This window comes from Pistacia vera, unplaced genomic scaffold (assembly GCF_008641045.1).
Source record: "Pistacia vera cultivar Batoury unplaced genomic scaffold, PisVer_v2 Contig548, whole genome shotgun sequence".
NCBI lineage: Eukaryota > Viridiplantae > Streptophyta > Magnoliopsida > Sapindales > Anacardiaceae > Pistacia > Pistacia vera.
This window is the reverse complement of record NW_022196388.1, coordinates 243,149-256,694: the sequence shown is the minus strand read 5'-3', so window position 1 is coordinate 256,694 and position 13,546 is coordinate 243,149. Positions and strand designations below refer to the sequence as shown.

General features: G+C 37.0%; 2 protein-coding genes and 1 pseudogene across 2 annotated transcripts; 1 reads left to right on the top strand and 2 right to left on the bottom strand.

Annotated features, from left to right (window-relative positions):
- Positions 1–8,192: 8,192 nt before the first annotated feature.
- Positions 8,193–8,904, top strand: LOC116107745. Its single transcript, XM_031394038.1, has 3 exons — positions 8,193–8,212; positions 8,310–8,385; positions 8,486–8,904. Exons 1-3 carry the CDS (start codon positions 8,210–8,212, stop codon positions 8,794–8,796), a joined length of 390 nt encoding a protein of 129 aa, XP_031249898.1. The 5' UTR covers positions 8,193–8,209; the 3' UTR covers positions 8,797–8,904.
- A 1,200-nt stretch (positions 8,905–10,104) lies between these two features.
- LOC116107776 lies at positions 10,105–12,318 on the bottom strand. The gene is made up of 4 exons (XM_031394072.1): positions 12,301–12,318; positions 12,131–12,215; positions 10,311–10,410; positions 10,105–10,231 (listed from the first exon to the last, which is right to left on the bottom strand). Exons 1-4 carry the CDS (start codon positions 12,316–12,318, stop codon positions 10,105–10,107), a joined length of 330 nt encoding a protein of 109 aa, XP_031249932.1.
- Positions 12,222–13,546, bottom strand: LOC116107749 (annotated as a pseudogene).

Genomic DNA, 13,546 nt, shown 5'->3' with positions numbered 1-13,546 from the left:
TAGGAATTAACACCCTTGATTTTAGTCATTGATCGAACTTTGCTTTATTTTGGCTAACACCCTTGATTTTAGTCATTGATCGAGCTTTGCTTGATTTAGGCTAACAGTGGGATAAGAAGTAAACGTAACAGACAGGTTAAGTAAGGAAGTTGCCAGCATTTCTCCATCATTCTTTCACTGCAATGATATATTAAACTTGAAGGAGGGGTTAGATAAATGAATTAGAACTTTGATAGGTTTCTATTGTAACCTTTATTGACTAATTAAATGTCCTTTAAATCAGCGGTAAGACTTTCCTAAAAACTTACGAGGAAAATACTATGAGGTCCTAGTTTTCAGACTTCAGTTCCAGATGAGCTGGATAAGCTCAGCAATTAAATTGGCCATTCATGAGAAGTTCCATGGATGATGGATGCTATAAATAGCATGTTATTATAATCCCGTTGATCCCTCACTACTGCAATATCCAACGTTAAGTTTTAATACATTTTACTAGACAATGACTTTCAACCGGCCCAAATGATAAGAGTAAAATCACAATCTGAATTCTTTGATCTTTGTTTTGAATAGAGCTTAAAACAAAACAGAATAATTTCGTAAGAGATCACATGCTCATATGTGATTGTTAATTAGAAGAATCAGAGCAAGCTATTGTATATTATCCTTTTTAATTAACTTGGGTTCCACTACAAATCAAAGCTTTATATATCATATCCTTTATAATATTCTCATTCACATTTACTACCGCAGGGGTGGTTGAGGAGATTACAATTTAATTCCGGCACTTTTGTATGTAATAGAGTAGATTTTCTTTGCATTACTTTTTAAGGTAACATTAATTTCCAGGTAATTTTATATCTATAATTGGCTTTAAAAGGCTTTCAAATAGTAAACTTAGAATTATTATCGTGAATTGATAGTACAAAAATAAAAATATAAGACTCAGCACATTGTGTGAAAAGAAGTAAGCAAGCAGGTATTGATTTTCAAGGTTCCTTCTGTATACCCTCCCAAAGCCTCCTTCGCCCAGCAGATTTTCGAGGGTGAAGTTCGTTGTCGTGGCACATAGCTCTCTGTAGGAAAAGATCTTTGCACATAGCTCTTTGTAGGAAATTAAAAGATCTTTGCAGTAATATTCCCTTTCCATATTTTCGCGGCATATAGCTATATGGTCATCTAGGTCAATGGCTCCGTCATGGAGTTTCATGTTGGGGAATGTGAACTTGCGAGGCATCTCTATGAGGGCTATGTCATCTACGAAGGGTGAGTTAGCATAGCTTTGGGGTTGAATCTTCTTGAGGGGTATGGGCATACCAAGGATGCATTGGATCATGGTTTCCATCTCGGATAGTTGCTTGGCTAAAGCTTGTTCAAGAGGGGTTGCCATGGGGGGTGTAAAGACTTGTGTTTTGGAAGTGAGGGAACACGGCGGGTTTGACATGTATGGTCGAGTCGAACGAGAGGGAATGGTGGGATGGTGCAACTACCGAATGCAAGGGCTGTTTTTGCGGGTGGGTGAAGGATGTGTTTAGTTCGTATTGTTGGAGTGGGGTAGTGTGGGTGAGTGCTTCTGTGGCTGAGAGGATGATGGGTGGAGTGGCATCTACTTGGGTCGTCTTGGCTAGGGGCATTGTGGTGGTTGGAGCCGAGTGGAGATGGGATTGGTTTGTCAAGATTCCATGATCTGGGGTGGTGAATAGTTGTCTAGGTTGAACGGAAGGCAAGATGAGGAAGCATGTTGCTGACTCAATGTCCAATCTAAGGAGTCGAATTGGTTTACCTTGTCTTGAAGGGCTTGATTTTTCGCAGAGATAGCAGCGCTTTGAGCTTCTAGGGTCTGGTACTTGTTGTTGCTCTCTTGCACAAGTGCAATAAGAACCGTAATCTGAGCCTTGACATCAGGCATGGGGGTTTTGGTGCTTCCAATCATGATGGCTGAACAGAGAGAGTAAGAACAAAAGGAGTAGGTCGTTTCGAATCGAATAATTGTCAGGGCCCCATAATAGGCATCAAACTGTAGACTGTAAAATCTAAGGTTGATTCGGAAGGGACGAATCCTATGAGAATTGAGCCATTGACAATCTAATGGACTTGCACAAAGAGGAAAAGAAAACGTGAAGGCTTTGGTCACACCGGTGTGGTGTCTGCCATAGGCATTTCGACGCTCAAGTTAATGAGGTTGAAGGTATTTTAGTGATGGCTGAGAGCAGGAAGGGTTACCAAAATAATGCGGCTAGGATTGGACTAACACAAAGTGGCTGAAGCCTAGCTTTAAGGTGGTTGAGAGTGGTAAAATTAGTCGAAACTAAACTTTACAGAGGGAAAGGCAGCAGTTCTTGCTATCAAGAACTTTGAGAGCTAGGTGTTGTGGGTTATTTCTCAATGCCTCATGAAAGGGTTTGCCCCTGCTTTTATAGTGAACCTAGGAGGTTGGTATCCTAGTAGAACTCTGAGTCCTACTTGGTAGATAAGTCTCAATTAGGAAGGAAGCATTATCCCTTGCCTTTATCAGATTAGGCTTACCACTTCAAGTAGATTCAAGATCTTGATTAAAGTGGAAAGTAAATAGGATTCCGATTCTTTTTTTTGGACTGTCGTGCGCTAATGGGCTGGAACCTGATTTAGCTTAACTCATAGGATAGCCAAACTCATATAATGGTCAGTTCACAAGGTGGATTTAAGCATAGACCCAACCAGAATTGGGCTAAGGCATTGGGCCATAAGATGTTTATTTCATTATTAGACCTTGTTAGGCCCAATGCCCATATACTATTGTAACCTTTATTGACTAATTAAATGTCCTTTAAATCAACGGTAAGACTTTCTTGATACTTACATGGAAAATACTGTAAGGTCCTACTTTTCAAACTTCTATTACAGATGAACTGGATAAGCTGAGCAATTAAATTGGTCATTCATGAGAAGTTTCATGGATGAATAGATTTAATTGGGTCAGCTGAGCAGGATTTGACTTAGAGTCAAAAAAATTTATTAATGTGTACCATTGGAATTAATTGGATGGATGAAAAGTTGTAGCTGCTTCTGTAGTATGAAATCAAATGTCGCCCATGATACTTTCTATTTACTTCATAGATAGCTTCTAGTGCCAGGTATTTTCCTTGTACTTTAATCATTCTTAATTTCTTGGTGATTTAATGGTGATAAACAAACTTTCTCTTTGACTTATAATTTGAATTGAAATTGAAACAAGGGCCTGAAACAAAGTAGATAACTAAAGTAATTAGAATCGGACACTAGGAATATTTCTCAACAAACTGAGCAAATATTACACAACTTTATAAAATATGAACGGCAATCTATAGAAAATTTATAGAAGGCATGACTGTTGTTGGTTAAAATTTTGATAGACAATATGTCGTCAAGCTTTATAAATAAATAAATGGTAAACATTATATGCTAACTCGCTCAAAGAATGTTTTGGACTTGGAGAAGAGATTTTTTTTTAGGTGTGCTATGTAAAACATGTGGAATACTTGTTCAAGGGAAGTAATGCTGCTTCAAAAATAAGAGTATAATCACAATCTAAATTATGTGATCTCCGTTTTGGACAGAGCTTGAAACGGAATAATTTCCTAAGAGATCACCATTCTCATATGTGCTTGTTATATGTTATCTTTTTTAATTAACTTGGATTCTTTGCCCGTTATTAAACAAACGTCCATTAAATATAAAACATATTACAATAATTTACATAAAAATCAGCACATTGTATGAAAAAAAGAAGACGTAACAGAGAGGTTAAGTAAGCAAGTATTGCCAGCATTTCTCCATCATTCTTTCACTTCAATGATATATTAAACTTGAAGGAGGGGTTAGAAAATTCAATTAAAACTTTTATAGTTTTCTATTGTTATCTTATTGACTAAATTATAGATTGTGAGGAAAGAACAAAGCCTCCATTGTGGTCAAGAACTTAATGCATTCACATGCATAATTAAATTTAAGTCCTCGCTAATTAATCACCACGTTTATGGTACTTTTTACTTTAACTTTTTTTTTTTAATTTTTTTTTTTTTTTAGTTATCAAGTTTAATACTTTGGCTTTAATCTTTCGAACTTTGTGTGCCACGTAAAACATGTGGAATTGATATCAGATATAACGTCAAGCATATTTGCATACTTGTAGAACAAAAGTACATGGAACCCACAGTGAAATCAAATCAATATAACTTGTAAATATCACTTGAGTCCATTGATTTCTCCACAAAAAATTTACATGTGGGAACTCTAGTTCTTGTGTGTGTGCGATTGAAGGTGTAATTTAAAGTATAATTTTGCAAACACGCAAAAGAATGGATCAACGAAATGATGTTGTCTTCAAACAGAAGATATACTATTAGTCTTCAGACCTGAGGTTGTTCTGTGTCTCTCTAGTTAGGAATTAACACACTTGATTTCCGCCATTGATCAACCTTTGCTTGATTTTGGTTAACACCCGTGATTTCAGCCATTGATCAAGCTTTTGTTGATTTGGGCTAACAGTGTGATAAGAAGAAGACATAACAGAGAGGTTAAATAAGCAAGTACTGCTAGCATTTCTCCATCATTCTTTCACTTCAATGATATATTAAACTTGAAGGAGGGGTTAGAAAATTCAATTAAAACTTCGATAGTTTTTTATTGTAACCTTTATTGACTAATTAAATGTGTACTGTAAGTTCCATGGATGAATATATTTAATGGGATCAGCTGAATAGGATATGACTTGGAGTCTACATACTTTATTAATGTGAACCATTGACATTAATTGGATGGATGAAAAGTTGTAGCTGTCTTTGAAGTATGAAATGACATGTCGCCCATGATACTTTTATTTACTTTATAATAACTTCAAGCTCCAAGCATTCCAGATGGTATTGACGTATTCTTAAAATCATTCTTAATTTCTTGATGATTTAATGGTGATGAACAAACTTTCGTATCCAGAGTTGAAGTAGAAATTAGTTCATTATCAACCAAACATCAAGAATAAGTTTACACCAACGTACAGACAGCTCAGACTATCCCAATTTTTGTGAAAGACTTGTACATAGCTGAATATTATCAAAGTGTAAATATAATTCTTAATCCAATCTCTGAAATTGTGATGCCTGTGTTGAACCTGGGCCTAAATTTCCAGTTAAATGCAGAAAACTGAGGTCTTGCTTTTCCACATTGAATTTAAGACACGCTGGAAAATTTGAAATCTTCATTGGAGGTGAACTTTTCCACGCAACTTCTCAAAGTTTTAATGCTAGATATCTACTGAAGGATAAAAAAGGCCAAAATGTTTCACATTACTTGAATTTAATAATGTAGTCAAAGATAAAGACTCTTGAAAATGAAAGGACAGCCTAGTATAGTGATTGCCTTATCTCGAGTTCATTTCCTATGAATTACTCTTGAATAAAATTCTTTTCTGCAAACGATTTGCCACTTCTCCAAATTGAATTCTGAAGGTATTAATAGTTGACTTGGAGTCTACTCTGTTAACGGAGGCTAACTTTTCCAAGCAATTGTATAATTGTTAGAGTCATGAAAGTGATTCTATTTTGTTAATAAAAAGATCCCATATGTAATTGAATTGAAGTTATATTGAGATAATTAAAAGAAATTATGAATTTATGTATAAAAATCATATTTTGAGTTTTTCTTACTAATTTAGCATATTTGGGATGAATTTGGAAATGGTGTGAGTTGATATTGGGTTGTGGTTTATGGATTAGGGGTGATTTTGTCTCATTTATACTATTTAGGGGGTAAAATGTCATGTTTCAAGAGGTTTATTTTATCACTTTTCAATCATGTAGGGACCAAATTGAAATTTACCACATATTGTAGGTGAAAGGTCACAAAAGGGAGAGCCAGCCGCTAGGGACTTCACCCATAGCTGGAATTTGGTTGCCGGCCGGCGACGTTTCATCTTCCAGGCCGGCGACGCTTCACCTTCTCACGTTGACCAACCATCCTCCACTGTCATTCACGCAAGTCGGCGAAGACCCACCGTTTCCACGCCATGACTCTTCATCTTCCACCAGAGTTTGCACCATTTTCCGATGCCGATTGAGCTTCTTTTGTGCTGCCCATAACCCCATCAACTTCCCCTCACATTTCCGCCGTCGATCTCTTTTTCTGGCGAGATCCATCACTTTGATCTGACGACTCTTTAACTTCCCGATGTGATTTTGCTCATTTTTTGGTGACCTTTTACCTCCCCAGGACCTGATCTGAACTCCCCATCACCAGAGCTTTCCATCGGTACCTTCGGATCCCATTTCTGCCACCATTTTCTGGAAGACCCGCCAGAAAATTAACGTTTTTCGGCGCTAGCATTCATGTCATCTTTTTGTTCTTGCATGGTTTGGAGCATTTGAGCCATCATTGATTCCAATGAACTGGGCACTGGAGTAGGCTGTTGGACGGGAGGTGGGATCCTAGGTTGGGCAGGTGGTTGGACCGAATACATGTCCCAATAATTGCCCTGTTGATTGGAAGAACTATATGGCATATTGTGGGAGACATTATGAGATTGTTCCTACTTCCATGCAAAATTAGGATGGTTATGCCACTCACTATCAAATGTGTTCGAATACGGATCATTCTGTCTCTGGAAACCTTATGCATCTTGCACTTTCTCCTCAAAAGTGTACGGAGCTGGTTCCTCAAATGTGTACTCAATAGCTAAAAGGTCTGAAGGCATCGAAAGGACATCCTAACTTGTCTTACCGAGAGGTGGTTGCCTAGAAGCTTGCCCTTGCATGGATATGAATGTGTCAAATTGATAGGCTAAAGACTCCAACTTGGAGTCTACATCGTCCAAAGGAGAAAACTCATAAATGCCACCATGATAGGAATCCTATCATGGTGGCGGCTACCCTATGATAGGAATCCTAGAAGCTAGATAGTTGTGCATGGGATACAAATTATCATCCATCCTACGTGCTTTCTATTTTCAAATGCAAGGGTACTAAAATTGGTTGATACAACTTTCTACCAAGCATTCATCACAAGTGTACCAAAGGTTCCACCAACAACCGCAACATTAAAATTAAAAGAAAAAGAGAATGAAAAAGAACTAAAAGCAAATTCAAAAACCACACATAAAGAAAAATAAAGCTAAATATGATAACACCCTAAAAAAAAAATCCACACAATAAACAAACTAAAACTAACAGTCAAACAAAAAGAAATTATTACAAAATCAAAAACTAAATCCTGTGAAATAAAAACAAAATATGCAAAACTAATACAAACATGCAAACTAAATGAACACGAAACATGCAAACATCACACAACTGATTAACAAGAACTAAAGTTAAAAAGATTAGAAAATATCACAATCGGGTCACGCTTAAACTTTGATGCACATGACACACTGCCACGTTACCCCAATTGCGATCTTCCTGCAAAATAAAAACAAACGCAAATTAAATTGTCCTAATGAAAATTAAAGAACACAACAAAAAATTAAACTTAAATTATTTACAACCCAAACACACAAAAAATCAAAAGCACGTTGCTCCCCGGTAGCAGCGCCAAAATTTTGTTGAACCGGTCGTCACGACCACAAAATTAAACCTAAATACCGTAGTTAGCAATAAGCAAGGTCGAATCCATAGAGAGCAAGACTAATGACCTAATGTATGTTTGAGTTAACGAAAGAGAAATTGGCAAAATGATTGATTAAAACTAAGGAAAATAATTACTTGCAGGAAATTAAAAAGCATCAAATAAATTGCTAACTAAAACACAATATTAAAAGCGTTGCCACTATGGGTTCGGTTTAACTCAAGACCAACTCTCAGAATTCCTCTCCTCGCTCTTCAATTTCTGTAACGCCCCGCTTGAGGTACGTTGTTATTGTTTCCTCTTTTGCCCTTAATCGAGTTGGTTTTGTTATTAATTGTTTGATTGAGTGTTGTGTTGATGTTNTATATGTATATATAACATATGGAACTAAATTCTTCAGAAACTCCTAAATGAATGTTATCCCAAATAGGAAAAAGAATATTACAGTCAACTGAATGGAGAATATCCAAAAAGAATCTAAAAATCTTTATTAACCTAACTATGTTGTACATTGAGGAACACAAAAACACAACTCTATAAAACCCTTAAAAACAACCAGCTTACATTTTCCTCCTCTGCCAAACAGCTTCTCACCTTGTTTTAAAACACCAGAATGTTTTCTTCAAACTGTGATGCAAAAATGGTAAGACACTTACTCTAATATGCATTTGATTATTGTTTTAATATTTTTTTTTTCTCATTAGTTTTAATATGGAAGATGGGTATATCTACATATGCAGACATGTGGCTTGAAAGTAGACACCTCTGATCCTGGATGGTACAAATCCATGACGAAAATTCTCAGGAAAATCAAGGGTAAACTTCCCTTTTATTATCCCATTCCAACCATGAAGATCTATATTTAAATTCTATATCAAACAGGCTATTACGTTTTTTTAACCAAATGTTTTTTTAGGTGCATCATACAACATAAATGTAGAGGAAGGGATGGCGTATATTACAGGAAAAGCAAATCCGAGTAAACTTCTGAAGAAGCTCAGGTCAGAAAAATATGCAGACCTCTGTTGGGTCATGACTGGAAACAGAATCACTTATGGCAATGGCAGTGCTTATTATCAACCAATGGAGCCCCCTTCAAGTTACTGGCACAACCACCATCCCGTGCCTTTGCATCATCATAATTTCTATCCTCAAAGGCCTCCAATGGTGCCTTATTCATACCATGATTTTCAAAACTACGGCTACTGGGACAGAATTTCTTACTAGCTAGAGTTCTTTTAGGGGGGAAAAAAATAAAATAAATAATCTATTAGACGACTATCTCCTCTTAAAAGATGAGATTAAAAGCTTTTATTTTCGCTTTATTTTAAATATATTTTTAGTAAGACATTGTGTGTGCTAATGTGCAAATCCTTGATTTTAGTTGGATTTTTGTACAAGCTTTTCCGGTAGAACAATNCGCCGCGGTTTCCATTCATCACCAATTGCGCCGCCACGATTCTTCGTTTTTCCGGCGACTTTTTGTCTTTCACCATCCGCCACCGTGAACCACCGCCAGAATCCTCGGCTGCCGACGCGTCTCTTCGTCTTTAGCCAACCGTTCAACTTCCCAGCTCTCCTTGGTTCTCCCTCATCCACAAAACAACCACTCCAGCTACCGGGGACTTGTTTTCCATCATGGGCAGCAACCGTTCACCTTCCCCAGCCTCCGTCGACACCACTATGAGCGGCTGAGCACCGGTTGCCTGTTAAGCAAAGGCGAGACCAGGATTCAGGCTATAGTTTTCTTTACTTAAACTTTGAGTAATTGGATTATTAATAAGACATTGAAAATATGATTTGATTGTTGTTTTCTCTGATTTTAGGATTGTTTTGTTTCGATACTATTACAATACAATGTATGATTTGAATTATGAAACGCTTTGTTGGATTTGTGATCGTTATGAGACCAAATTGATTGTATGTTGAATGTTGGGTTTTTTGGCCTTCTAGATGCATTTTTCACACTTTATTTTTTATATTAATTTAGTACACATTAGTCTGTGTTATTAGCACCGTATTCGATGGAATTGTTGACATTACTCAAACATATCCCTTTATTTAACGATAATCAAAATCAAGTGGGGATGGTTCAAGGACTCATCATGGATAAGTGTAGTTAAAGTGTACTTTAACTCCAAGGGGTTAGTCTAGCAATTAAGAAGGTTTGCTCTTCTGATTAATTTCTTGAGTTCGAATCTTGAGACCACCTATCATATTTATGATTTATTTGATCATTTAGACTTATAAGGTGTTCAGAATGAACCACAAGATTTTTCGAGCTGTACGCAAGTTGACCTCGAACACCCCGGTTAAATTTAAGCTAATTTATAGTTTACACATTAAGATTGTTTACCTAAAAGAGTCGGCAGGGTTAATAACATAAATTACAGTAATTAAATAAAATAGATAATGAGTGGATTAGCACATGCATGGTGGTGGAGATTTAGATTATGAAAGGGTGAAATGTCAAAGTGAAAAAGGAAGAATGACATCTCACAATTTCATTTCATTAAAGCAACCATGATTTGTTTATTAATAATAGTACAACATCTCATCTAGTGTATCAATCCCGCCAGGGAGAACGACTACTGCAGTTCTAACAGAGCTACTATTCCTAACTGCAGCATCCACCATACCATGCTTTCTTGCAGAGAAAAACCTACATTTTTTATTGTAGTACATACAACTTAGAAACCTGTGAGACATGTCGGTAAAATTTGCAGCAATAGTAATATTACCTGCAAGTCAGATATGATTCTGAAGGTAGGTAGGGATGAAATTTAGAGGCTGTCCATTCACCTGCTTCTTTATCTATTTTAAGTCCACCAACTGGCTTTCCTTCTTCATACACTACGGACACCGAAAAAATTACACCGAAATTCTGTACCGGCCTACGTGTAACCGCTTCGGAATTTTTTTCATAATTTTTTATAGTGACGGCCGTCCATCAAATTTGGACGGCCGTTCACTCACTATGACGCCCGTCCATATTATATGACGGCGTCCATATATAAGGAACGGGCGTCCCCATTTAAAGGCGCCCGTCCATAATAATATAATAAAAAAATTTGTAAAATATTATGGACGGCCGTTCATAGTTGTGGACGCCTTCCCTTAATTTTGGACGACGTCCACAAATACGGGACGCCCGTCCAAACTTAATTTGTTTTAAAAAAATAAAATAAATTTGGACGCCCGTCCATACTTTTAATAAAAAAAAATTTAACAAAAACTCGTTTCTGTTGCAAACATCTTCGTCTTTCATTCCCATCTCCTCTCTTTTTCTTCTGTCTTCATTGCCAATTGTGCGTCCATTTCACTGCCTCAAATAATGACTGTGGTGTCTCTCTTTTCTTCATCTTCATTGCCAGTGTGCAGTCCATTTCTCTCTCCATCTAGATAACATGCACCAGTAGACACCAAGACAAAATTGTGTTGGTTTTCTCCCAAAACTTCCGAGTTTACCTCATATCAGTTCAATCTCTCATGAACCTTAGGGTTTATAAGATCAGCTTTGAAAACAATCCTTAATCAGTTAAAACCTAACCTCCAGTGACATTTGATGAATTGTTGACAAAACCCATATGTTCCCAAAATATAAAACTTGAACTTTTGATAAATGAGAATCCATGGTGTCAACCAAAATCTGTCTAATTGCATCAGCGTTCCCACCAATGATTATGCTAATAGACAAGTAACTGCAACTGGACACATTAAACCTCTATAGTCTCTAAATTATTCGTAGTAATAAATAAACACCTTATTGCATTTTTTGAGATAGAGAAGCGAATTCAGATGAAAAAATACCTCTCTAACACTTGTGTAAATGGGTCAAACTGAGACTGATCAAAAGCGGGTCGCTCTAAGACACCCTTGGAAGAACCAAACCTAGTCTTCAAAGCGCCACAGAAAACCCTCCTTTCTTGTGTGGACCTTTGAAAGGGATAGGAAGTCGAAGCAGAAGTAGGAGGAATAAGAGAGAGGTTTGTTAAGCCAAAAGATGCCACTGCCATAAATCAGTTTAACACAAGGAAAAAGAGAGGAGATGGGGAATGAAGACGAAGATGTTTTGCAACAGAAAACGAGATTTTGTTAAATTTTTTTTTTTTTTATTAAAAGTATGGACGGGCGTCCATTGGAATGGACGCCCGTCCAAATTAAGGGACGCCCGTCCATAAATTATGGACGGGCGTCCAAATTTTTTATTTTATTTTTTAAAACAAATTAAGTTTGGACGGGCGTCCCGTATTTGTGAACGCCCGTCCAAAATTAAGGGACGACCGTCCACAACCTATGAATGGCCGTCCATAATGTTTTACAAATTTTTTTATTGTATTTTATTTATGGACGGGCGTCCTTTAAATGGGGACGCCCGTCTCTTGTATATGGACGCATGTCCATATAATATGGACGGGCGTCCATGTGAGTGAACGGTCGTCCAAATTTGATGGACGGCCGTTCACTATAAAAAAATTATGAAAAAATTCAGACGCGCGTTACACGTAGGCCGGTACAGAATTTCGGTGTAATTTTTTCGATGCCCGTAGTGTTATTGTTCCTGCTTGCATAGCACCTTTGGTCACAGCATCCATGAGCCCAGGACCAACCCCCGACCACGTGGTGCAGTCCAGGAGGCTAACAATCTGCTCAGCTACAGTGGCAGTCAAAAATCAAAGAAACCAATGGGGAAAATCTCAGACATCAGGACAATTTTATTCAATAATGCACCTTATGTTTGTTCGCCATGCATCCCATTCCAAGCTCTTTACACATACATAATTAACAAAATATTGATTTGAAAGTAATTTGAGAAAATGATAATATGAGATATCTTGCCTCTCTACTCAACTCCAGAGCTTGAACATGATGTGGATGATCAGGTCCCATCCTTGAAGAACCCAAGTACACAACTCCCCTCCCCAGTCGGTGTATGAGTTCGTAGCATTGTTCTATCTCTTTTCTGACCTTTCAAAAAATAAACCCAATTTAGAGAAATAGCTCCCCCATGTTTATTGACACAGTGATGCACGACATATATTCATAATTAAGTGACACAGTGAGAATAAAGTAAATCGACCAACAGGATGGCACCTAAATGTGGAAAACCAGCAATAATGAATCTTCAAGAGGTTTTTTCCTCTCCCATTAAGAAAGCAAAAGGGAGACAAGATGCTAAATGTGAATTCCAACAGCATGCCATATTCAATCCTTGTGAGATCTTGTTGAATCAGATCAAAACTAAATACTACAAACGCAAAGGCAAATGTAAATCAAACAAATCAGTTCTTATTAAATAGTCCGGCTGCTCCACCTCAATATGACTTCTCCCAATCGTTCAATTAAACTCTTAGCTTCTACTTCTACAGTGCAACTGGCAATTCAAATCTTATGAATCTACACTTATCATATAACAAATCTCAAAACGTAGAAGCTTGAATAAACAAAGAATTTGAAAAATTAGAAACTTTAGAGAAACTAAGAACTGGGTTTACCTCAAGAGGGCTTGTTCTCTCTTCAAAGTGAACCACCTCACGCTTACAGAGCAAAGCTGAAGCTCTTCCTGGGCAACAATCAAACTTTGAAGTAAATTTAACACTGAACCTCTTTTTCCCATTTGAAGTTTGAACTTTACAGTCTTATGACAAGAATTCTTCAACCAAACATGAGAACCAAATGAACCCACCAAAGAAAACCCCATTTTAGAACCTTCAAATTAGTAAAATACTGTTCTTGTTTTAGTCAACTGGTTGTTTCCAGTAAGTGTTTATGTCTGAAATTTGCAAATATCGACCATCTGAAAACTTTTTATGAGATTTTTGCAGAGATAAGGAATTGGGTTCCAATTTGGACAGAATTTTATGCTGTTTCCAACCACAAAAGTTAGAGAAGAAAATTTTTGCATGATCAAAATATTATATTAGGGAGTCAAGATTCCAATTGAAATTTGAATGTCATTTTTATAAATTAGCCGGTA